Source organism: Microcaecilia unicolor, unplaced genomic scaffold, assembly GCF_901765095.1.
Source record: "Microcaecilia unicolor unplaced genomic scaffold, aMicUni1.1, whole genome shotgun sequence".
In the NCBI taxonomy this organism is placed as follows: Eukaryota; Metazoa; Chordata; class Amphibia; order Gymnophiona; family Siphonopidae; genus Microcaecilia; species Microcaecilia unicolor.
In genome coordinates, this window is record NW_021963615.1 from 242,104 (window position 1) to 269,027 (window position 26,924).

General features: G+C 44.6%; 2 protein-coding genes and 1 long non-coding RNA gene across 15 annotated transcripts in view; 1 reads left to right on the plus strand and 2 right to left on the minus strand.

The window, feature by feature from the left end:
- Window positions 1-24,474, minus strand: LOC115459513. Its single transcript, XR_003940287.1, has 3 exons — window positions 24,432-24,474; window positions 3,105-3,167; window positions 1-12 (listed from the first exon to the last, which is right to left on the minus strand). It is a non-coding gene; the product is annotated as an uncharacterized LOC115459513 (long non-coding RNA).
- LOC115459508 (E3 ubiquitin-protein ligase TRIM39-like) overlaps window positions 1-26,924 on the plus strand; it is a 675,517-nt gene that overhangs the window by 190,635 nt on the left and 457,958 nt on the right. The window contains exons 3-4 of one of the 10 annotated variants that reach the window (XM_030189320.1): window positions 9,086-9,316; window positions 10,499-10,521. The exons of the other annotated variants lie outside the window; for them this stretch is intronic. Coding sequence (XP_030045180.1) covers window positions 9,086-9,316; window positions 10,499-10,521 — 254 coding nt within the window. The remainder of the gene's footprint in view (window positions 1-9,085; window positions 9,317-10,498; window positions 10,522-26,924) is intronic. 10 annotated transcript variants of the gene reach the window in all.
- The window catches only part of LOC115459511 (E3 ubiquitin-protein ligase TRIM39-like), a 601,987-nt gene that overhangs the window by 145,083 nt on the left and 429,980 nt on the right, over window positions 1-26,924 (minus strand). The gene's annotated exons all lie outside the window — the stretch shown is intronic.

A 26,924-nucleotide genomic window follows, 5' to 3' on the forward strand; every position in this document is an offset into this window, starting at 1 on the left:
CAGGTTCTGAATCTGTAAGTGGAACAAAGGAAAATGTTAACATTGTATTTCTTGCAGAGAGGTAGTGTGGTGTGGGCTGCAAAATGGGAAAGGAGCATTGGGCTCAGGCTGAGGCAGTCCAGCAGTGTAGAGTGGGGGTCTCTGGGGCTGTTGTGGTGTCAGGAAGGATGGCTGTAGGGCTGTGTTGCACTGGGGCCTTTTAGGTGGCAGGAATTGGACAAGTACATTGTTTTTGGGTCATAGACCATAGAAGTCTGCCTAGCACTGGCCTTCCTTCCCTACTACTGGACTTGCTGTCTAAGCATTGCTGTTTGGTTTCATGTCATCCTCCTTCCATGTAGTGATTTCTTCTGTTTATCCCATGTAGTTTTGAATTTCATCACCATGTCTGTCTCCACCACCTCTCCCAGAAGGTTGCTCCAGGCATCCCCCACCCTCTTTGTGAAAAAGTACTTCTTAACGTTACTCCTAAGTCAACCACCGCGTAACCTCAATTCATGTCAGCTAGGTCTACCACTTCCCTGTCTCTGGAAAAGATTTGTTCGCATATTAATACCTTTCAAGTATTTAAATGTCTGTATTATATCTTCTCTCTCCCTCTTTCCCTCAAAGGTAAACTTATTCAGTTCATCAGAACTAGAGTAAATGAATTGAGGTTACAGGGTGTTCGACTTAGGAGTAACATCAGGAAGTACTTTTTCACAGTGAGGGTGGCGGAGACAGGAAAAAAATGGTAATAAACAAACAAAAAAGAGGTGAGTTAGGGTCTCAACCATATCAAATCAATTATACCCACTCAAAACGTAAATAGTCTTTCAACACTGAGTCATGATGAAGTATGTTTCAGTGTCTGTTTCAAGACTCTTCCCTGATGGAGTCTATCAAAACACTGGCCACTGTCGGAAGTTCGTTTGATGCATCTGCACCACTAAGATAAGTGTTGAAACACAGACACACATGATATAGATGTAGATAAAAATTTATTGAAAACTTTTATGGAAGGTTTTTTAAAGCCAATGATTGTCTGGTGTCCAGCAATTATTCTGAGGCTTATTATTTCCTTTTTATCTTGGAGTTATTACATTTTGAGCGGGTATAATTGATTGGAGACAAAAATGGTGACCAGAATTTTAAAAATTTCAGTGAGAGGTCGCAGCTGTCAGTTATTCACTGGAAATACATTCAGATCTCTGTGAAGGCAGGAAAAGCAGGAAAATGCCTGTTAGTAATTTACCAGCTGAGATATCAGAGAGAAAAAAAAGTTAGGATAAGAAGGAATTATATAGTCAATACTCAGGATTTAATTCCTGAATAATTTAATCATCACACCTTTTGAGACTAAAATTAAAAAAAGAAAGATAGTGAGACTGAAGAGAGAGATTAAAAAGGTTGAGTGATAACTTGAAAATATGAAGAATCATTTCTTCAGTGGAAAAGTTAGGGATTATTGATTATCAAACATATAAATGGCAAGTGACCGACTCACCTGCAAATGCGCAGTACAGTCTGAACGCTGAGTGTAGAAGTCTAAGCCCTGCCTCGGAGGAGGAGGGAGCAGGGAGGGAAGGAGGAGGCGGAACTGAGGGAAACAGACACGAGACTGCAGGAATCGTAACGAAAGCAGCTGAAGGATGCGAGGGGGGAGGAGGGTTGCTGGACATGGGGGGAGGGCAGGAGAAACAGCAGGGTTGGTGGACTGGGGGGGGCATAGGAAAACAAAAAACTAGCCCGTTGTTACGGGCTTAATGGCTAGTATTTATATATTGTAAGCAGGCGCGATAAACAGTAGTTCAATTCCAAATAGAAGCAGTTCTTTCAGGTCATCACAAAGCAGCAGTTTCTACCTTCTACTCTCTCAATACTTTAGGGACTTCTACCCAAGGACTATCAGCCTGCAAACACTTTTGGGACTTCCTCACACCCAAGGGATTTCAGCCTGCTTCAGTACTTTAAGGACCTCTCTTACCCAAGGGTTTTCAGCCTGCAACTGCTTCTCTCTCTCTGCTGCTTTACTACTACTACTACTACTACTATTTAGCATTTCTATAGCGCTACAAGGCATACGCAGTGCTGCACAAACATAGAAGAAAGACAGTCCCTGCTCAAAGAGCTTACAATCTAATAGACAAAAAATAAATAAAGTAAGCAAATCAAATCAATTAATGTGAACGGGAAGGAAGAGAGGAGGGTAGGTGGAGGCGAGTGGTTACAAGTGGTTACGAGTCAAAAGCAATCTTAAAGAGGTGGGCTTTCAGTCTAGATTTAAAGGTGGCCAAGGATGGGGCAAGACGTAGGGGCTCAGGAAGTTTATTCCAGGCGTAGGGTGCAGCGAGACAGAAGGCGCGAAGTCTGGAGTTGGCAGTAGTGGAGAAGGGAACAGATAAGAAGGATTTATCCATGGAGCGGAGTGCACGGGAAGGGGTGTAGGGAAGGACGAGTGTGGAGAGATACTGGGGAGCAGCAGAGTGAATACATTTATAGGTTAGTAGAAGAAGTTTGAACAGGATGCGAAAACGGATAGGGAGCCAGTGAAGGGTCTTGAGGAGAGGGGTAGTATGAGTAAAGCGACCCTGGCAGAAGATGAGACGGGCAGCAGAGTTTTGAACCGACTGGAGAGGGGAGAGGTGACTAAGTGGGAGGCTTTCCTTCTGCTTCTCTCCATGGAACTCCTTACTACCTGCCTAATCAATCCCTGGCTTCTGCTACCACAACCAATCATTCTCCTCTCATTAGCTTCCCTCATACCTCTACCATCTGAGTTGAGTATTAGTCTAATGATGAGCTCCTGCACATAGGGTTTCCTATCTCTCTTTCCACCTAGTGGCAGCCAATCTACACATCCTGCCAGCTTACACCCATGTCTTCCCCCATTGCAGCTAGGAGTCCAGTCCGGGTTCCTCATCTCACCCCCTGGCTCCTTGCCTGCAATGCCTTCTGGGACTTGTATTTCAGACTGAAACTGCCTTAACCCAATTATCCTGGAGGTGACTTCATCACAATATAAAAAGATGCACAATAGAACATATAAAATAGATAGGATTTTGTATTTGTTGTAGATAGGCTAGTAGGGGGAGAATAACAGAAGAAAACCCTTTCATACTTACCTGACGAGTAGGAGGGGTATCTTTCAACACTGGCCCATGCAAGAAGGATTTTCCTAGAAGACACTGAAAGATAAAAAGAGATAAATGACTGATGTGAAAAATGATGAGACTATTGTGAAGATGAGGCTCCCACCTCAGGATCCCAGGTCCCTCTTTCACTCAGGGTGAGCTGGTTTTCAGTATGCAGATTTTACCTACCCCTTTCTACTCGGGGTGACCTGGTTCTCAAAAAGGCAAACATAGTCAGGTCTTATCAACAGGATTTTTCTCATACAAATCTTTATTCCCGCCTCTGGGGCACACTTCTTTTAGCTTAAAACACTTTCACAAGCTTAACCAGTTCTTCCAGCTTAACCATTTTTTCCTACTCAGGGCAATCTTCCAGTTTAAACATTTCTTCTTGCACAGTTCAAGCCCAACAGATTTCTTCCCCCTGAGCCCTCTCCCACAGGCATTTGGGCTCAGTACTAACTCAGTCCTGGACACACAGTCCCTCTTTGTAGCACACAGCTCTAGACACCCAGTCTTTTCATCTTGGACACACAGTCCCTCTTTGAACACACAGTTCTTATACTTGGTACTCTAGGGCCTTCTTACCCCAGCCAGCTTCCTTCTTGGGAACACACAGTTCTAGACACCCAGTCTTTGTAGCACACAGCTCTAGACACCCAGTCTTTTCATCTTGGACACACAGTCCCTCTTTGAACACACAGTTCTTATACTTGGTACTCTAGGGCCTTCTTACCCCAGCCAGCTTCCTTCTTGGGAACACACAGTTCTAGACACCCAGTCTTTGTAGCACACAGCTCTAGACACCCAGTCTTTTCATCTGGGACACACAGTACCTCTTCACTGTTCTAGACACACAGTCTTTTCATCTTGGACACACAGTACCTCTTCACTGTTCTAGACACACAGTCTTTTCACCACCAGGCCATAGGGCTCAGCCAGTACTTCTCATGGGGATCCTCCTGCTTCAGCTACCAGCCCTCTTCTTCAACTGCTAGCTCTCCTCTCTCCCTCACACTCAGGTGGGGTATTAAGTGGTTAATGGCCAAACAGGACCCAGCCCATAACCTGCTGCAACTGTTTCTATCCCCAGGCCTCTCCGCGGTCCTAGCGACCTCCTGCTATACACCCTTTACTGGCTCCCTTTAGTGACTCACTCAGCCCTTCTCCCTGGACATTTTAGGGGAACAGCACCCTCTAGGGGCCTAACCAGGGTAGGACAGCCTCTTCCTTCTCACACTGAGAACAATACACAGACACTAGAGTGTGACATAAAGAGAATTTACTTAAATCTGAGAATCTAAGATACATTAATACTTAATAGAGAAACACCCTGAGTGTAATGAGACCTGTTGGTGGAAGAAAAAAAAAGTATCTTGTTTATACCAGACTGATTTCAAAACAATTTAAGTGAAAGTTCAAGTAGAGAATACTGAAAACTAAGGGCCCTGTTTACAAAGCCATACTGTAGGTGCGCAAACCATTTAGCGCACGCTAATGCTCAAGACACCCATAGGAATATGATAGAATTAGAGGGGTTCAGCTGATAACATCTTTTAGTTTTCTGCTTTTATTCTATAAGGCTTAGGCTTGCCCTAAAATCATTAAATGTACCCCATTGTGGTACCTCTCTCTTGGCTCCGGATTATACAATTGCCCCTCTGTGCTTTCATCACATCATTGCTCAGGTAATCCGCTCGGCGAACTATGACATTATAGTAAGGGGTTATCTGGTGATACTCACTGATGTGTTATATGTAGGTTTCTGCTCATTCAGGGATGGGTCTGTCCTGATGCCTTTTAACTGAGTTCCAGGATACAGATTTCAATCTGAAATAACTCCTGTGATGTGGAAGCTCATTTTCATCTAATTTAATCATTTGTAACCTATAACTGTTGATTGGTTTTGGGAGCACCACGATAGAGTTGCGGATTCTGGATCCTCTGGTGTCACAAAGCTCAGCAGAGCTGGTGTTAGGTGAACTCAGTGTTCCTCAGGAAAATGAGGCTGTCACGATTATGACTGTTTTCCTGGTTTGTGCTCCCTTCTCCCTCTGGTGGCCAGTACCAGTGACTGCTATAGACTATCTGTTGCTGTTTTCCAAACATGTTCCAGAGGCCAGTCCAGTCCGGATTTTCCAGTTTGCCAAACTTGCTTCGCTTGTTTGTGCCTAAGCAGCACCCTTACTAGCCTTGAGATTCCTGCAGCTCAGCCTCAGCTGGTGATGGTCTTTATTAAGTGCCTGTGGGCTTTGCTGCTTTGCCTTTGCAATGCCAAAGGTCTAAATTAGTGTTTGTGCAGTTAGCACTTCAGCCTTGTTCTTGTCTGGGAGCCTGTGGGCACTTCTGTCTTGATTCTAACCCTTTCTGCTTTTGACTTCCTTTCCCTCCTGTCTGAGAACCCTGAATCCTATGTGCAGTTAGCACTTCAGCCTTGTTCTTGTCTGGGTGCCTGTGGGCGCTTCTGTCTTGATTCCAACCCTGTCTGATTTTGGCTTCCTGTATCCTGTGTGAGATCCCTGAGTCCTAACCCTCTTTCAGTCAAGCATGTTTCTGTACCTTGTATCCTATGTAAGAATCCTGAACCCTAGCCCTGTTTCAGTCAAGCTTGTTTCAGTATTCTATACCCTGTGTGAGTATCCTGAGTCCTGTATCCTGAATCCTGTTTTGGTCAAGCTTGTTTAGTATACTGCTCTGTCCTGTAAGTCCTGCAGGCCACCCGCACCCAGTGGCTCAACCTCTGGGGAACGGTGGTCAGCGCAGGTGAAGTCCAGTTGTTCCAGTCCTGTTATTCTAGTCTAGCCGTTCCAGATTCCAGCTCCATCCTTGCTCGTTTGTCCAGTCCTGGTTGAGAGATTTTTGTCAGCTGCTGCCGCTCCTCAACAGCAGCCCAAGGGCTCACGTTGTTCCAGTGTCCGAGTGCCTGAGGCCATGACAGAGACTAGAAAGGTAGAACTTCAGGCTGCAGATTTTCAAGTTCTGTCATCTAGAGGTTCTGCACAGCCAATGGGTAAAGTGAGGGTCCCGTAACCACAGCTTCCTACCACTCCACCTTCTCTTTAGTGGCAGCACTGCAACTACCTTCAAATCACAGGATGTACTGGTCAGTGACCACTTACTTTGTTATTTGTTGTTTTCTGTATGTTTTTTTTTCCAGTTTTTCAAAGCTTTATTGAAAATAGATTCAAATTTAACAGTAGTAACCAGAAAACTAAGGGGCCCTTTTACTAAGCTGCGTTGGTGCCTATGTGCACCCAACACACATCAATTTGGAGTTACCGCCTGGCTTCCGTGTGGGCCGGGAGATAATTTCATTTTTTACGCATGTCTGTTACATGCGCTGGAAAATAATAATTATTTTTAGACGCACGGCGGAAACCAGGTGGTAATCGTCATTCTACACACATAGATGATCACTGTGTGGTTGTAATCCGTTGGGTTGGTCGTGAGCCCTTGGGCCCTGGCCGAGGCCAGCAGGGCGCCGACCCAGGCCAAGGGGAGACCGACCCACCACCGCACACCCCAGCTACACAATACCCCCTAAGCTACCCCTCCCCACAGTCCCTCAGGAAGAAGGGAAATAGGCATACAGGCGGGCCTCGCGGCCGAACCGGAACCCACGCAGACAGAGCCACTCGTGCGAGCCTCACGGCTGAACTGGAACCCAATCACACACAGGGAGGGGTGAAAGAACCCAGAGGGCCCCCAAGAGGCCAGACAAGCGCTGAACACCAGCACTAGGGCAGAGGGGGAAACAAAGGACCAGAGCGGGCCACGCCCACGCAGGGGACTAGCGCAGGACAGGGAAACTAACACAGCAACCCCCCACCAGGGTAGGAGCCCCAGGCAGAAGCCAGAGGAACCAAACACAAAAGGAAGGCAGAAAGCCTTTGCCTCAACCCCACTGTAGACAGAGGCACCCAGAACACAAAGGGTTAAGCTTGTAGAGCCAGCAGAGAGAGAGTGCCATAAATCAACAAACAATCAGAGAGAACGCTTCCCCTCCCGAGAGGGAGTGGGGCCCATCCAAACAAACACACTGGCAGAGGCAGGAATACAATACACACAGTACACAAAGGGTTAAACTTACTGAGCCAGCAGGCCAGGACACTGGGAAGAGAAATCCTTAAAACAAACAAACAAAGGAGAAGCTCTCACTCAGCCCAGAGCCCGGAGGCTGAGCAATGCCCAGCCCCCACTAAACAAACGAGCAGCTGACCCTGATTACAGAGCTACCCACACACACACACACAGGGAAGGAAAAGAATACTCTAAATCAACACAGATCCCTGTCAGAACCTAGAGCACGTTCTGAGAGAAACCTATCAGGCTTTCCTGTTACCACCAGATAAGTAACCCAAAAGCAGAGAAACTCTTCAGCTGCAGGCTAAAGTACTATCCCCTGACGTCAGCACAACCCTGGCAGCCAATCAGAAGAGACGTCCCCTCCTCCCCCTCAGCCAAACCGGCAGAATCATAACAGTGACACCTTACCATTAAGTCAATGGGTGGCAGTAAGCTCTCAGACCCAAAATGGACATGCGCCAATTTTTATTTTGCTGCACATCCGTTTTCAGCAAAAATAAAAAAGGCCTTTTTTACAGGCTTGCTGAAAAATGGATCTGCACATGCCCAAAACACGCGCCTATACCAGCGAAGGCCATTTTTCAGTGCGCCTTAGTAAAAGGGACCCTAAGTCTTAAAGAATCAACAACCCTTCATCGCCTTCCATCAACGCCCCTTCATCCTCTCCCTCCATCTGCCCCCTTCCCCCCAACTGTGACCACTTATTTTGAAATGTCGCACTACTGACATTGAAGAGAAGGTGGATCAGTGGAGAACCACCACTCAACAAAATGTTCAAAAGGGGGCAGGGCCAGATTGTGGGGTAGGAACGAGAAGGAAGCTGGGGCTAGATACTAGAAGGAGAATGAGAAGAATGAAATGCTAATGAATACTGAGGAAGGGAGAGAATGGGGAGATGCAGGGGGTAGATGCTGGGGAAGAGAGAAATGGAGGATGTTTGTGTTAAGAGGTAAGAATAGAAAAGGAGGGAGACCCCTCTTCTGCTCACTTAGAAATGATATGGGGACAACAGTTCTACCGAGATGGGTACAGTTCACATGAGGAGAGAGGCAGAGGGAGTTGCTGGGCAGGGGATGGAGGAGATTGTGAAAGGAGGATATGCTTCTGAGTATGGTGAGAGAGGAAGGCTGGGAAAAGAGTGGGTGGTGAGAGGAAGAAGCCTGTGCTGGAGTCACCACTGGTAAAATGCTAAACCTCGTAGACCTGCCTCCCAGAAATGCCAAAAGATCATCCTGCAAATTTCTGAATCTACACTTCCCCAGCTGTAAAGGACTAAAATACAAGCTGATGCTTGCAACTACCTTCTCTTACATGAGCATGCAGTTGTGGAATGTATTACCTACTATCTTGAAAACTATTGATGAAATAACCAACTTTCGTAAATCTCTGAAGACACATCTCTTCAACAAGGCCTACAAAGAGAACCCATAACCTTACTAAATCACCTCGCCAAACCACCCAGTTATGAAAGTCTACTTTCTACACCTATCAGCCCTAATCTTTTCTTCTTTCCCTTATTTAATATCTTTACATCACTAATTGTATTTGACATCCTGGAATGACAAAGCCATAACAGGACTCTGTAAGCCACATTGAGCCTGCAAATAGGTGGGAAATGTGGAATACAAATGCAATAAATAAATAAGGAGGAAGTTCTGTACCAGAACCACCACTGAGAGGAGGTAATTGAGCCACTGCAAGTCTGGACTATGGGTTTGAGTGGGAGAAGGTACAAGTCTCGATTAATCTAGGGTGCTCAGGACACTTGTACTGGCTCTGTTGACAACAAAAGAGATTTCTTGTTCATTGAAAGACCTGAATCCAGAGTTCTGGGCAACAAAATCACTCTAGTGTTACTGAGAATTATCTCTCCATGTTTAATCCAGAGTGAGACAGAGATCATAAGACAGAAAGTGGAGACTGAGATTTATGAGTTACACCAGTTTCTGAATAAGGAGAAGCAGATCTTTCTCTCGAAACTGAAGGAGGAAGAGAAGAAGATTCTCCAGAGAATGAGGGAAAATGTGACCCAGCTAGAAGAGCAAAGTTCCTCCCTCATGCAGCTGATCACCGAGATAGAGGAGAAGATTCAGCAGCCGGCCAATGAGTTACTGAAGGTAAGATTAGCAAATATATTTCTAAGGAGGTTACAGATCTTCCAGGAGGAATCAGGGAATTCAAGTAGCAGATCAAAATATCTTACATAAGGGCTGATTTTTCAGCCAGCAGCTGCACTTACCAAATCAGAGCTTTTAAAATAATTTCATGGGGCTTAAATGGCCAAATCCTCCTGCTCTGAAGAAGGTGTAAATTGTTGTCTGTGTTCTACCCATGTACACACAAGTCATGTGTTTTTAATGATCTATATTTGTGTCGTTAGTGAAAAGGTACCAAACGTGGGTTACAAATAACAGAGATAAAGGCTATAAAAGTTTGGAGGGTTAAATTGAGCAACTTCCATTTTTGAAAGTTTTATGTACTATAGGGTCACTGGAAAGGGACTATACAACTTTTTCCACAACGTTGATGTTTTTTATGTTCTACAGCCTAAAAACTGTGAGTAAACATTTCTCATTTTTTAAAGGGAAAGGGGACTTGATATACTGCCTTTCTGTGCTATTTTGCAACTACATTCAAAGCAGTTTACATACTGTATGTACAGGTACTTATTTTGTACCTGGGGCAACGGAGAGTTAAGTGACTTACCCACAGTCACAAGGAGCTACAGTGGGAATTGAACCCAGTTCCCCAGCATCAAAGTCTGCTGTACTAACCACTAGGCTTCTCCTCCACAATGTAGTTAGTCCATTCCTGAGGGTGAAATCTTGCAGGATTATACAGTTGATATCCCTCTGGTAGAAATAAGTCACTTACCCCAGTTTTGATACCTTTTCACCCACATATCACAACATCACCTCTGCCCAAACCAGGCCCTTGAGAATGTCTACAGGCAGATCATGGATCAGAGCCACTAAGGAGGTTTCAGTACTGTGCCCCATCCAAAAGTCTGATTGATTGGCATTAAAGGACCTGTGTTTTATCTAAATACTTGAAAAGTTGCCCAAGTATCAGTTACAACTTAGGAGATAAATGTTAGGTTTGAAACAGGCTGATACACTGGACAACATGAGATTGGGTGTTTCTTATAGATTTTTGGATGCTGATCATAGAAATGTCATCAATATTTTGCAGATGTTATGTGATTGAGCAGAGCTTTGAGTAGAGTATCCTAATGTATAATGTGTTCTCATAAACTGTGAACTCTAACTAGAAATATTCTCTGTTTCATTTCCCTTTAGGATGTGGAGGATGCTCTCAGCAGGTACAAGTTAGTTTTCTGTCCTTTTCTATGTGGCTGGATGGATTTTGAGTGAGAAAGAAGGGAATTAATTGATTGGCAAAAGGGAGAGGAGTAGCCTAATGGTTAGTGTAGTGGGCTTTGATCCTGGCAACCTGGATTCGTCTCACAGCAGCTCTTTGTGACCTTGGCAAAGTCACTTAACCCTCCATTGCCCTGGTACAAAAAAAACTTACATTGTGATCCCCCTGTATAGTTATTTGGCAACTCAGGCCTTAGACTTTGGTTCAGGATCTAAAATGATATAAAAACTTACAGGCCTTTAGCTGAAATTTGAACTATGAAGTTTCAGCAAGCTTCTGAGCTAAATGGGGAAGGACCATGCAGCAAATGAGGAAGGAGCTAGGGTGCAAAAACCTCAAACAGGATACAGATGGCTCCTCCAGCCAGGTGTAGGGTCTTATTTAGGTTTGTGGTTAAGTGAACCAGGTGCTGTGGTTAAGCCAGCTGAAGATGAGAACATGTTTACGATCTGAAGCTACTCATTAGCATAAGCCAATCAGTGACAACCATGACATAAATTAGATCCAATCAGATGGGCTTACTGTCATATTACTGATATCCTGTATGAACATATAAAAGTTAGCGTGTTCCCTACTTCGGAGGAGAGAGGCTCATTCTCTCTCCAGGGAAAACCAATACATTCAATAGAATTGGCAAATTACCCAATTGCTTTTCCTGAATACCTTTGAGTGGTAAAATATATCACATACGACACCAGATAGTACCCGTTTGCAACTGGGATATTAAATTCCTACAACCAATTGATTGTACATACCAATTGTCTATTCTTTGGTGTTTTGGCTAAGTAAATAAATTTATAATCATTAGAACTATATTATATTTCCTTCTCTTTATAATATCTGTTAATAATTTCCTTGGTTCGTTTAAAGAATAAGTGAATTATTCTATTCAGAGATGGAGTCAATTTTGAGGTCTGATCAGCTTTCTCGGGGTTCTCTCTGGCACTGGACAGTTTTATTCCAGTACTGGGCAGAACCTAGGGATAATTAACCCCAGATTAATTCACCCCTTAGGACAGAGAAAGTGCCTGTATATAATAGGTACAGTGCTGCACATGTATTTATTTATTATGATTTATTTACCGCCTTTTTGAAGGAATTCACTCAAGGCGGTGTACAGTAAGAACAGATCAAACATGAGCAGTAGACAATTACAGCAGTAAAATATTCAAAAACAATACAAAGCATGACATGGTATACTATTTACAATGTCAACACAATACGTAATTGAACATTATAATTGATAGCGAAGGGTAAATCAAAGATGTAACATATAGAAGGGTAAGAAAGTAGGAAGAGTTAGAAAGTAAGGTGATTGAGTTAAAGAAAGTTGCACATGAGGTCAGAGAAATGGTTAAATGTTATCTCAGCAAGGGTAGGAGTTGATAAACATGTCCTGCTGCATACCGAGTCACTCCTTGTGTGTGTCAGTGAGACTAACGAGTTAGTTACTTCTTCCAGTAACTAACTCGTCTATATGTCTGGTAGTGCTATAGAAATGATTAGTAGTAGACATGGAATTGAGAAAGGGAGGTGGGATTGAGTGAGGAGAGGGAGAACTAAAGTGTGGAGGAAGCACTGAGAAATGAAGGGGAAGAGATGGAGGAGAGGGGAGGAGAATTACAGACCAACCTTCTCTTCCCCTTGACTCTCCCTTTTTCATCCCTGTACTGCCAGAACTTCTCTCCCACCAACCTCTCTGATATCTCCTCTCTTCCTGTCCTCACCTATTTGGCTCTCCATGAATCCTGTCTTCAATCCCCACCAAACTCCACCCTGTGAATCTCCTTTCCACCTCTACCCTGCCAGTGGTGCTGCCCCTCAACCCTAGTGCAGAAGGAGGTGCTGGTGATGGTCTCTGCTCTGATGCTGTCCATAAGAGAATAATGCTATAAAAATGTGTTTATATTTCTTTGGATGGTAAATAAACATGTGGATAATGGTGAGCCAGTAACACTGTTTATCTGGATTTTTCAGGAGACATTTGATAAAGTGTCCCATGAATTTCTCCTGAGGAAACTAAAAAGGATAGGATACAATGTCATATTGTGGATTATAAGAACATAAGAGTAGCCATACTGGATCAGACCAATGGTCCATCTAGCCCAGTATTCTAGATTCCAAACAGTGGCCAAGCCAGGTCAGAAGTACCTGGCAGCAGGGGTGTAGCCAGACTTTGGCAGGAGGGGGGTCCAGAGCCTGAGGTGAGGGGGCACATTTAGCCCCCCCCCCCGGCACCTCCCACGACCCCCCCATCATTGCCGCCACCCCGCCCGCCATTGCCGCCGCCACAACCAACTTCGCCACCACAAACTTTGCCACCCCCCCCCGATGACCCTTCGTTCTGTGAGTCTGACGTCCTGCATGTTGTATGTACGTGCAGGACACCAGAAACAGAAGGCTGGAGCCAGGAAGCCTTTTGCAGGAAGCAGAGCAGAGGACCTCGGCTGGCGGGGGTTGGGCTCCCCCGCCAGCAAAGGTAGGCAACAGCTTGTTGGAAGCGGGAGGGGGGTTGAGAGGGTCGTTGGGGGGGGGGGGGGTCCAGGCCAAAATCTACAGGGGCCCAGACCACCCAAGCCCCACGTAGCTACGCCACTGCTTGGCAGAAAAGCAAATCCTGGCAACACTCCATACTACAAATCCCAGGGCAAGCAGTTACTTCCCATGTCTGTCTCAATAGTAGACTATGGACTTTTCCTCCAGAAATGTGTCCAAACCTTTTTTAAACCCAGGTACGGTAGTCGCTGTTACCACCTCCTCCGGCAACGAGTTCCAGAGCTTAACTATTCGTTGAGTGAAAAAATATTTCCTCCTATTTCCATATAACTTCCTTGAGTATCCCCTAGCCCAGTATCCTGTTTTCCAAACAGTGGCTAAGCCAGGTCAGAAATACCTGGCAGAAAAGCAAATCCATACTACAAATCCCAGGGCAAGCTGTTGCTTCCCATGTCTGTCTCAATAGGAGACTATGGACTTTTCCACCAGGATCTTGTCCAAACCTTTTTTAAACCCTGATACACTAACTGCTGTTACTACATCTTTCAGCAAAGAGTTCCAGAGCTTAACTATTCATTGAGTGAAAAAATGTTTCCTCCTATTTGTTTTTAAAGTATTTCCATGTAACTTCCTCGAGTGTCCCTTAGTCTTTGTACTTTTGGAATGAGTAAAAAATCTATTTACTTCTACTCGCTCTACACCACTCAGGATTTTGTAGACCTCAATCATATCTCCCCTTATCCGTCTCTTTTCCAAGCTGAAGAGCCCTAACCTCTTTAGCCTTTCCTCATACGAGAGGAGTTCCATCCCTTTTATCATTTTGGTCGCTCTTCTTTGAACCTTTTCTAATTCCGCTATTGGGCTCATTTTCAAAACAGAAAAACATCTAAAAAGTGGCATAAAGTAGCATTTGGCTCTTTTTCTCACAAAAATGTCCAAATCAATATTTTCAAAACCTATTTTTAGACGTTTTTCTCTGAAGTCCGTCAGAAGTGTGTCCAGATCTCAAGGGACGTGTCAGGGGCTTGTTCAGGCTGGGACTTGTGTGTTATTAAGACTTAGATGTTTTTCAGCCATAATGGAAGAAAAGAAAAACATTGAGGTCTAAAACTTAGAAGCTTTCAGCTAGACCTATTTTTATAATGAATAAGGCACAAAAAGGTGCCCTAAATACTCAGATGACCACTGGAGGGAATCAGAGATGTCTTTCCCTTCTTCCCCCAGTGGTCACTAACCCCCTCCCACCCCCTCCCAAATTATGATGAAAAACATACTTGCCAGTCTCTATTCCAGCCTCAGATGTTATACTCAGGTCCATTAGAACAGCATGCAGGTCCCTGGAATAGTCTAGTGGTGGGTGCAGGCTCCTACCTCCTCCTACCTGTTACACTTCTGGAGGAAACTCCAAAACTTACCAGAAACCCACATATAGGTGCCCCCTTCACCCGTAAGGGCTATGGTAGTGGTGTACAGTTGGGGGTGGTGGGTTTTGGGGGGCTCAGCAGACAAGGTAAGGGAGCAATGGTGAGGTGTGTAACTGGGAGCATTTTATGAAGTCCACTGCAGTGCCCCCTACTGTGCCCTATTGCTTTCCTAGGATGTCAGGGGGATCAGTCTACTAAAAATATCGACTCTTCCTATATCCCAGTGACTTGATTTTGTGTGTTCTGCTCTTGGACGTTTCGAAAATGGACGAAATAAACAAAATGTGCAAATCACAAAACCTTTTTTGAAAATGGACTTCTTTCCTATACAGATTTTGGATCTTTTTTGAGATACGGCGACCAGAACTGAACGAAATACTCAAGGTGCGGATGCACCATGGAGCGATACAAAGGCATTATAGTATTTTCGGTCTTATTCACCATCCCTTTCCTAATAATTCTTCGCATCCTAGTTGCTTTTTTTGGCTGCCGCCGCACACTGAGCAGAAGATTTCAGCATATTAGCTACAATGACACCCAGATCTTTTTCTTGAGCTCTGACCCCCAAGATGGATTCTAGCATCAGGTAACAATGATTCGGATTATTCTTTCCAATGTGCATCACTTAGCATTCATCCACATTAAATTTCATCTGCCATTTGGACGCCCAGTCTTCCAATTTCCTCAGATCTTCCTAAAATATTTCACAGTCCACACGTGTTTTAACAACCTTGAATAGTTTTGTAACATCTGCAAATTTGATCACCTCACTTGTCATTCCGATTTCCATATCATTTATAAATATGTTAAATAGTACCGGTCCCAGTACAGATCCCCAGCGGCACTCCACTGTTCACCCTCCTCTATTGAGAGAAAAGACCATTTATCCCTACCCTCTGTTTTCTGTCCAATAACCAATTCCTAATCTACACTGGTTAAAAGAACTGTTTAAAAGATAGAAAACAGAGTAGGATTAAATGGTCAATACAGTGCAATCCGCGTAAGTGCAAGGGTCTGGAACCAAAGAAATGCATGCAGTTAACCGGAGTGTGCACTTAACCATTGTGACCCAAAGAAGCGTGATATCTGATAAACATATGTACAGTACTGTTTATTATACGTACAGTATACAGTCTCTGTTAACTGACGTTAGGCTTACTTGAAGTAATCAGTCATAGTTCTCTGTACACTATTGGGTCTGTGAGTTCCATAGACTACGTCTGCCAGATGGTAAAAACTGTCATAGCACTGATATCCAGTGGCCTCCAGATAGGCCTGCACGGTGTTGAGACTCTCCAGCACTCTTGCAAAAGTGACAGGAGGAAGTTGTTGAATTTCGTCAACGTGTGCCTCGCTGCTCATTTCTTCATCTGTTTCATCATCAGCCATTGTTGCTTGCCTGTAGACGCATATGTCAACATCAGTGCTGTCGTCAGCTGTTTGTAGATCGTAATCAACAGCTACGTAGTGATGAAACTCCTCTACAGTAACACCGGCTGAGATGTCAATAGTAACATCTGACGCGTTTGCAACAGCTGCATCTGTTTCGTCCCTCTCCACATCCTTAACCAAGCTTGCCCGCTTGTAGCAGTTCACAATGGTTGCCTGTGTAACATGATTCCAGGCTTCTTTCTGCATATGTAGGGAATCCAACAGTGATAGATTACAAGCCAGTTCAACAGCACGTTTATCCTTGCCAGTCTGGTCATCCATAACGCTCCTCACACAACGTAGCACAAGAGCCCGATAATGTTGTTTGAAATTGGCTGTTATGCCCTGATCCATAGGTTGGATCACAGAGGTAGTGTTTGGTGGCAGGAAGACCACCTTGAGATTAGACAGCCTGACATCATCCCTGTGTGCAGCACAATTATCACAAAGCAACAAAATCTGACGCTTTTGTGCCCTCTCCACTCTCCATTCTCATCTCTCCCTACATTCCTCCCCGGGAACTCCGTTCACTGGGTAAATCTCTCTTATCTGCACCCTTCTCCTTCACTGCTAACTCCAGACTCTGTTCCTTTTATCTTGCTGCACCATATGCTTGGAATAGACTTCCTGAGCCGGTACGTCAAGCTCCATCTCTGACCGTCTTTAAATCTAAGCTAAAAGCCCACCTTTTTGATGCTGCTTTTAACTCTTAACCCTTATTCACTTGTTAAGAGCCCTTATTTTATCATCCTCACTTTAATATTCCCTTATCAATTGTTTGTCCTGTTTGTCTGTCCTAATTAGATTGTAAGCTCTGTCGAGCAGGGACTGTTTCTTCATATTCAAGTGTACAGCGCTGCATACGTCTAGTAGCGCTATAGAAATGATAAGTACTAGTAGTAGTTCTGGGATTCCTGAATCTTGCTAGTCTTTGGGATTCTGCACAGAATCTTGCTACTCTTTGGGACTCTGGAATCTTGCTACCCTTTGTCCTTATCCCTTATTTGTCCTGTTTCTCTGTCCTAATCAGATTGTAAGCTCTGTTGAGCAGGGACTGTCTCTTCATGTTCAAGTGTACAGCGCTGTGTACATCTAGTAGTGCTTTAGAATAAGTAGTAGTAGTAGTAGTAATTCTAGTGTCTAACTTCTTTAGCCACTGCTTCCAAATTTCCCCAGTCATCCATGAATTTACATTAGCCTCGTATGACACAGGAAGTCGCTTAACTTTCTTGAAGCAACGGGGGGCTGTTTGCTCTTTCCAATGACGAGAGGTTCCAACTTCTCACTCCCATCCATATTGCAGCAAAGGAGGATCATCAGTCGGTCTTTCGACGTTTTACCTCCAGTAGTTTCGGCATGTTTGAATGCAAGTGTTCCATCAGGAATCACTCGCCAGAAGAGACTGTTTTCATCAGCATTGAAAATGTCACGAGGTGCAAACTCGTTCCAGATGGTAGGAAGAACTGAAACAACCCAATTTTCAGCACCAAAGTCATCAGCGTCTGGTTTCTCACCATGCTGTTTCTTGAATTTTATGTTGTTCCTCTCCTTCCATGTTTCCAACCATCCAACAGTGGATTTGAATTCAGTTAGTCCAAGACTTTCAGCTAGCTGGTTAGCTTTCTCCATAAGCAGTGGACTACTGACAGGAAACTGTCTGCTCCTGACTGGAGAAAACCACCGAAGAAGAGCATCATCTACCTCCTCAGCTTTTGTTTCCGTTGTAGATTTGTATTGTTTTGCCAGTCTTCCAGAAGCATTCAAATCACAAGGGGTTGTGTTAGGGGCATGTTAAGAGTGGGATTTGGGCGTTCCTAACACATGGACAATTTTCTGCCATAATGGAACAAAACAAAAATGTCCAGGGCTATAAGTTGAACATTTTGGTCTTACTGTTTATTAATGAATAAGACAAAAAAGGGCACTAAATGACCAACAGGCTCATTTTCAAAAGAAATGGATGTCCATCTTTCGACATAAATCGGAACATGGACGTCCAAATCGGTATAATCGGAATCCAATTTTGGACGTCTCCAACTGCAGTCCGTCAGAAGGATGTCCAAATCTCAATGGGGCATGCCAGGGGTGTGTTCAAGGCAGGACTTGGGCGTTCCTGAGACATAGACGTCTTTCAGCGATAATGAAAGAAAACAAGGACATCCAAAACTAAAATTTAGATGTTTTGAGCTAGACCTGTTTTTATAAACAAATAGCTGCAGTGAGAATTAAACTCACTTCCCCAGATTCAAAGTTTGCTACATTAACTACTAAGCTACTCCTCTACTCCACACAAGAGGGCCCCCAAATGACCACTGGAGGGACTTAGGGATCACCCCCCCTTACTCCCCCAAATCACAAAACATTTTTCCAAACAGCACTTTCAAAAGGAAAAGATAGACTTTTTTTTTGTAGAAAATGACCTTTCCTGTTCTGATTTTGGACTTCCAAATTCAGACTTAGATGTCATTTCCAAAAATGCCCTTTCTGTAGTTCACTTGCCCAAAGTCTCAAGGAGCAGCAGTGCCAGAATCAAAGCCCACTGAACTAACCAGTAAGCCACTCCTCCTCTGTTTTGGATGTCTTGCATTTGGACGGTTTTTGTTCGAAAATGGACCAAAACCAAAGACGTCCAAATCACAAAGACATCCAAATCATAGGACGTCCTTGGCATTTTCAAAATGAAAGATAGACATCCATCTTTTTTCGAAAATAACCTTCTCCCCGCCTCCGAATTTTGACATCTTTGTAAAACATTCAAATTCCAACATAGACGTTTCTTTTGAAAATGCCCCTCCAGATGACCTCTGCAGGAATAAAGGGATGAAACCTCCTTTCTCCCCCAGTGATCAGTTACCCCCTCCCATCCCCCAAAAGTGTAAATGAAGCAGTATATACCAGAATCTATGACAGCTTTAGATTTTAAGGCCAGTCCAATTAGAGCAGTAAGCAGGTCCCTGGAATACCCTAGCGGTCAGTGCACTGTAGAGAAGGGAACCCAGGCCAATAATCCACTCTATTACACTTGTTGTGGAAAGTGTCAGCCCCCCCAAACCCCCACCCAAAAAACCTGTACCCATATATAGGTGACACCTGTAGCCATAAGGGCTATTGTAGTTGGATACAGTAGGGTTTTGGTGATTTTGGAGGGCTCTCCGTACATAAGCATAAGTACATAAGCATCGCCATGCTGGGACAGACCAAGGGTCCATCGAGCCCAACACCTTGTCACCGACAGCGGCCAAAAGAACAAGCAATTTGTCCCGCCCATCCTAGAAATACTGTATTCCCTCGTCCATTCAATAACATTATATGGCTTTTTCCTCCAGGAAGCTGTCCAACCCTTTTTTTGAAGTCCGATAAGTTAACCGCCTTAACCACCTTTTCCGGCAGCGAATTCCAGTATAAGGGGGTAACAGTGAGATGTGTGCCTGGGACCTTTTATGTGAAGTCCACTGCAGTGCCCCCAGGGTGCCCCACTGCTCTGCTGGGATGTCTGTGTGGCCAGTCTACTAAGAATGTTAGTCACCGCATATCAAAAAAGATATAGTGGAATTAGAAAAGGTGCAGAGAAGGGTGACGAAAATGATAAAGAGGATGGGACAACTTCCCAATGAGAATAGGATAAAGCAGCTAGGGCTCTTCAGCTTAGAGAAAAGACGGCTGAGCAGAGATATGATAGAGGTCTATAAAATAATAAGTGAAGTGGAACGGGTAGAAGTAAATCGCTTGTTTATAGTTTCCAAAAATACTAGGACTAGGGGGCATGCAATGAAGCTACATAGTACATTTAAAACAAAACAGAGAAAATATTTCTTCACTCAACGTGTAATTAAACTCTGGAATCCATTGCCAGAGAATGTAGTAAAAGCAGTTAGCTTAGTGGAGTTTGAAAAAGGTTTCGATAGCCAGGGCCGGTCCTAGGGTTTCTGGCGCCCTCCTGCAGCCTATTAGTCGGTGCCCCTACTCATCCAGTGGCGGGATCATTATGGCTCCGCCCCTACAGTAGTCACACCCCTTTGACCAGCAATGGCATCATTGAAAACATTACACCAGTATAGAAGAAAAATAACTTGTGTTTTTTTTTGTTTTCATTATAAATTTCTGTAAGCTGTTACAGCTCCATTATACTCAAAATGACACAAACCAAATTAGCATACAGACCAGGAATTATGAGAACAGACAATCTTGCCAACTCCAAAAAACAATGTGTTAGTAAAATTTCAGAATCTGACAAACAGATCCCTATTCAGACACTTGCAACCTTGCAGTCACACATGCAGAACAGAGATAGCCCCTCTTCAAATTCTTCAAAAATTAACCTGAAATCCTAAGAAGTTAGACTCTGCATGCAGCACAATACCAGAAAAATAGAAAGAAACACATTGCTATACAATGCAAAATAAGACAGCAGATGTAGATTCTCAAAGTGGACATATTCCAAACACTAAAATGAAAATAAAATGATTTTTTTCTTCCTTCGTTGTCTAGTGACTTTGTTTTTCTGATCATGCTGGCCCAGTATCCGATTCTGCTGCTATCTGTCCTCTTAACTCCATTTCCAGGGCTTCCTTTCCATTTATTTCTTTACTTTCCGCCTTTCTTCTTCATTTCTTGCCCTACATCTGTAAGTAAAAGCTGGGTCCTCCACAGACTTGACTGTCCAGTGGATCCAGCTTCTGCCTATTTTCTCCATCCATGTGCAGTTTTTCTCCTCTCTTCCTTTTCACTCATCTCATCTCCTTCCTCTCTCTTCCCGCCCCTCCATCCATGTCCAGAATTTCTTCTCTCTCCCCTCCATCCATGTGCATCTCCTTCCTGTCTTCCCTTCCTTCCCCTCCATCAATGTCCAACAATTCTCTCCCTGCCCTCCCCTCCATCCACCCATGTCCAGCAACCCTCCTCTCTCCACTACCCTTCCCTCCATCCAGGTCCAGCAATTCTCTTCTCCCCTCCCCTCCATCCAACTATGTCCAGCAACTCTCCTCTCCCTGCCCTCCCCTCCATTCACCCATGTCCAGCAACTCCTCTGCCCTCCATCCATCTATCCATCCATATCCAGCAATTCTCCTCTCTCCCCTGCTGTCCCCCTCCATCCATTCATATCCAGAAATTCTCCTCTCTCACCTGCCCTCCCCTCCATGTCCAGCAATTTCTCCTCTCTCCCTGGGCCTTGTCCTCCCATCCATGTCTATTGATGCTCCTCTCTCCCCTTCCCCCCTCCATCCATACATATCCAGCAATTCTCCTCTCTGCCCTGCTCTCCTCTCCATGTCCAGCAATTTTTCCTCTCTCCCTGGGCCCTGCCCTCCCATCCATGTCCATCGATCAATGCTCCTCTCTCCCCTGCACAAAACGGCATATTTGAAAATATAAGTGAGATTAAATAAAAATTCCACGAACAATAAAGAACGACAACGAGGATGCAGCAGCTCATATTTGGTTGCTTTGTTTTGAGAGTACAGGCTTGACGGCTGAGTGGGAGAAGGGAAACAGAGATTAACCTAATTGGCTTCAATGTTTTGACGTCATCCCATGTCCTGAGTCAAATCTATGAGGCAGGAAGGTGATAATAGCCAACAGCAGAGCTCCTGTCATAGAAAAAGTGATTGACCAAAGAACCAGCAAATGAGGATTAGAGGTAGGTGCATGAGCTGCCAATGAAAGTTAGAGCTGGGTGTGTGAGGAGCCAACGAGGGTTAGCGGTGGGTGTGTGAGGAGCCAACGAGGGTTAGCGGTGGGTGTGTGATACGCTAGGTCTTACGTCAGAAGGAGGCGGGGCCTGGGCCAGGGAAGAAACTGCTGGTCCTGATCTCGTCCTGTCTGAAGATCGGAAAAGTGTCAGAATGGGATACACAGGACGGAATGTGCCGGACACTCCTCAGAGATTTGTTCCTTATCCCTGTGTGCTGGGGAGTGAGGGCTTCACCTCAGGGAGACATTACTGGGAGGTGGAGGTGGGGGGTGTGATTGGCTTTATATTGGGAGTGTGCAAAGACTCTGTGAGGAGAAAAGGGGGGATCACACTGTCACCTGAGGAGGGACTCTGGACAGTGCAGCTGTGCAATAGGCAGATATGCTGGGCCCTCACCTCCCCTAATACCCAGCTCCCCCTAAGTGACTTCCCGCGGGCAGTGGGGATTCTGCTAGACTATGAGGCAGGAAAGGTTTCGTTTTATGATGTAGATAATAAATCTCATCTCTTCACCTTCACTGACTCCTTCACAGGGAAACTCCGACCTTTCTTCTGGAGTACTTCAGAATTTCCTCTGAGAATCCATCAGCCACCAGCCTGGAATTAAACAGCAGGACTCAGGATTGACATTCCCAGACCAGGGGTGTAGCCAGACTTCGTCTACACCCCCCGCCATTACGACCCTCCCCCACCATTGCCGACCCCCCTGCCGCCGCCACCAACTTTGACGACCCCTGCTGACGACCCTCTCGACCCCCCCTCCCGCCGCCAACCGTCCCCTGCTGTCGTCTACCTTTGCTGGCGGGGGACCCCAATCCCTGTCAGCCGAGGAGGTTCTCTTCTTCCCGTGCAGGCTTTGTTTTTTTCTGTGAGTCTGACATAGGGCAGGGACTGTCTTTTATGATCTGTCATAAATAGTACAATGACAATACAAATATTAGAAATAAATGGGGGGGGGGGGAGGAGCAGCCTAATGTTTAGTGCAACAGGTTGCAGACCTGGGGAGCCAGGCTCAATTCCCTCTGCAGCTCCAGATATAATATATAACTTAGATTGTGAGCCCAATGGGGACAGTGGATGTAGACAGGGTCAGTTCAGCCCAACGCTTAGAGTGGTCAGGGATTCATTGTACTTATGGAGGTAACTTCTATGGGGCCTGTAGGCTAACTTTCAAAAGAAAACGTCTGAGAGACTTGCCATGTTCTTCAACAGGCCTCCCAGTGCCCAGGAGGTCCAGGAGAGGGGAGCAGGGTTGGCTTTGGTGGGAGCTGGGAACTGTAGGGGTATTTCCCTGTGATCTAGCCTAAGCGAACTAATCTGATGATGTAGCCAACCTGCCTGTCCCCCCTCCCCCAATGATACAGCCCCCTATATAGTGGAAGATTCAAGTGCTCATGGCCCAGCCCTCATGAGGCTCATTGAGGAAGGGAAGGGATTTTGCATTTAGCTCAAGGTGAGTTACATTTAGGTATTTTCCTGTCCCTGGAGGGGTTGTTACCATCTGAGGCAATGAACCCAGGATCACAAGAAGTTACACACTGGTGTCCTGGGCAGTGACCCCTAGAGAGAACCCTGAACACCAGCAAACTTCACAGATACAAAGTGTCCATCACAAAAAATATGTTCCAGTGCATTTCACCTTTCCTCTGCCCATGGCAATGGTAGTGCGAGTTAAAATTATCCATATTGTCCTTTTTAGAGCATGGGAACCTTTACTCACAAGAAGGTCAATTTTTACCCGCTGATTTTATCCTGGTAAAATCTTTTGAAAACAGGGACTACAGACACCATACCCTACTGAGGACTGTGTCAAGCCTCTTAAGACTTAATATCTGTAAAGTCTCAATATCCTGAAAAATAACCTTGGCACACCTGAAGCCTCTTTATTTTCTGAATTTTCCTTTATTGAATAAATATAGATAATTTATTCACAATCAGATGTTCAGAAGTGTTGCCCCCAAGGCAAGAGACTCCATAATTCTGAGATCTGTATCAGAGGTTGGATGTAGAAATCTGAAGAAAGGCAGCTTTATTGCAGAGGTGGGAAAATAAACAGAAGTAGCTTAGAGTTGGGTGGCTGGAAAGTGCAAAATCTCATTAGGGAGATATGTACAAGGTAAAAACCGAGTTCATGCCAGGGAGCTTAGCAGGATAAGTGCTGTCTGAAACAAGATGGAGAATGCCTCATGGAGAAAGAGAGGCCAAGAAGGGGCTCACACAGGCCCAGGGAGGAGGAGGTAAAGAGACCAACAGGGACAGAGCCTGCCATCAGGTAGAAGGAGGTCCAAGAGGGCAGCCCTCAATTGGCTCCCGGTTTCCTGCTCCCATCCCTATGGTCTGTCATCTGTCTCTCCTCCCCCTCCCCCGATGCCCAGCATATTTCACTCCCCCCTCTAATGCAACTTACGTCACAATCTTCATTGCCCCACACGAAACCTTAGGGGGCCCTTTTACAAAAGGATGTTAAGCCCTAATGTGCTTCTTAGTGCGTGTGAGAAGGTTTATCACAAAACACGTTAATTAACTGTCTTCATAATACTTTTTAGAGGGATGGGCGTGTTCACTTTATGGGTGGAGGATGGGCGTGTTCACTTTAACTAGTTAAATAGGAGGTGCTAAGCAACCTTGCATTATTTTTTTTCCAACTCCTACTCAGTAATGGAAAAATTAGTGCAGGACCTGCAAATATATCTATCTATCTATATCTATATCTATATATACATATTTAAAAAGCCCTAAATAATATTGTGAAAGATTTAGCCTCAAAGCACAGGAAAGTCCTAGATTAAAAGACAATATTTCATATACCTATTGCATCTGGATGAAGTATCGATCTTGATGGCAGTATCCTGAAAGAGAGAAATCTTGGAAAATGTAACAGTTTTTATTCAGGATCAAACAAATCCAACATCAAACAATGAAACAACATGTCTAGATAAAAAAAGCAAGTGATTACATAATAGTAATCAAACAGAACATAATAATAAGCAAAAACATCATACAGCAAAACGTTGGACAACACATGATCCCAGTTTTTTTTTTAAAATATTTATTTATTAAGGTTTTTAAATGATTACATATTGACAACCTCTTTATAACAGTCATGTATCACATACAGAATGTTTGAGCTTCAAAAACAAGAAGCGGTGTATCCCCAATCCTCCCCTCCCCCCTGTCCCGTCCCATAAACCCCCCTCCCCCCATGTTACCAGTGGGATATCATGATATGAGGACTGTGTTATAGCATTCATAGTCTTGGTATAATCAGTTTAGGTGCATCTAAGTCTATCCCATTTTGTGATCGCCAGACTCGATATTGTTCCCACTGTAAATTAAATTTTGTTACATGTCCCAATCGTATAGCTGTCATTTTGGACATTTGGTAGAGGTAGTCCATCTTGTGTATCACCTTTATCACTGGCGGAGCCAGCTGGCTTTTCCACGCTGATGCCAGTGTGATTTTTCCCGCTACCATCCAAACTGTTGTGAGCCTGTGCACCGACAGCCGCACTCCCGGGGGTCTGATGTGTAGCAGACAAATCTCCGGTTTAGTAGGGTATCTTACCCCGGTCACTATAGCAAATAGGTCCAACAGTTCTGTCCAGTATGCTTGAATCTTAGGACAAGACCACCAGATGTGTAGCATATCCCCCACCATTGAACAGTTTCTCCAACACTGTGCAGACCCCTGTCCATACATTTTTACCAGTCTCTGTGGCGTGTAGTACCACTGATATAGTATCTTATAACTATTTTCAATCATTGAGCTAGATATGGAAACCCGCAACAAGTGGTTCAATGCTTTTTCCCATTGTGTGTAATCTATGGTAACCTGCAAGTTTCGTTCCCATCGTTGTATGTAATATAGTATGGGTCCCTTGTCATTAAGCAGTGCAGCATATATGCGAGAGATACACCCCCTGTGACTTCCCACTCTCATTGCTCTTTCTAGGGTCGTTTCTTCTATAAGTAATTCTGCTTTGGCTCTCTTATTTATATAGTCTCTAATGCGAGTGTAGTGGAACAGATGTGAAAGTGGTAGCCCATAATCTTCCTGTAATTCTACGAATGAGAATACCTGACCCTCATCCCATAGCTGGCCCAGTGTGGTCAAACCTCTCTTCTCCCATTGTCTGTATATTAAATTATCCATCCCTAGTGGACACCCTGGGGCCGTTTTTATTGCCATTTGGTGGAAACAACAGCGATTAGGAAGATACTTCCCCCTGATGGCTAACCATGTCTGCAAAGGGTATTGCACCGCTGGGGGGGCTCTCTTAATATATGTCCGTAGTTGGCCCTTTGGTATCCACAGTAAAGAGCCCAGGTTGTTTAGTCCCATCCAGTGTTGCTCTATCTGAAACCATGCTTTTGTACTACCAGCACTCCATCCCGCCAGCACACGTAACTGTGCCGCCTGATGGTATAGCGTAAAATTTGGCACTCCCATACCTCCCAATTTCTTGGGCTGATATAGTATAGCTGCCTTCACTCTGGGCGGTTTATGCTGCCAAATATATGCGAAAACCTTCCGTTTGAGTTGCCTAAAGAACCCCCTCGGCATTGGTAGGGGCAGTGCAAGAAACAAATATAGCAATTTGGGTAGGATCATCATTTTTATCGCTGCCACTCGCCCCAGCCAAGATAGTTCTAAGCCCTCCCATCTGTCCAGATCTTCAAATAGTTCCCTGAGCTTCATGGGAAAATTAGCTTGATATAAATCTGTCAATTTGGGTGTTAAGTGCACTCCTAAATATTTAAGGGATCTCGTGACCCATTTGATCGGGAATTGTTGTCGTATTGAAGCTTCATCTCTCATTGTTAATCCCAGCCCTAAAGCTTCTGATTTGTCCATATTCACTCGAAACCCAGAGCATTTACCATATCGATTTAGTTCCTGCATTATCTGAGGCATGGAGTCGCTCGGGTCCACTAGGGTTAGTAGAATATCATCGGCGAATAACATGATTTTATGTGTCACACCCCCCACAGTGATGCCATGTATATATGGGTCCAGCCGGATATGCTGGGCTAGTGGCTCCATTGTCAAAGCGAACAATAGTGGTGATAGGGCACAGCCCTGGCGTGTCCCACGTTCTAGTGTTATCGGGTTTGAACTTTTCCCGTTGATCCTCAAGGCAGCCATTGGTCTGGTGTAAATCAATTGAAGCCATGTTATAAAACGACCTGTAAATCCCATATGTTCTAAGACCTTAAACATGAAACCCCAGCTAACCCGATCGAACGCCTTTTCGGCATCCAACGAGAGAAGCAACATAGGTTGTCGGGTATTTCGTGCCT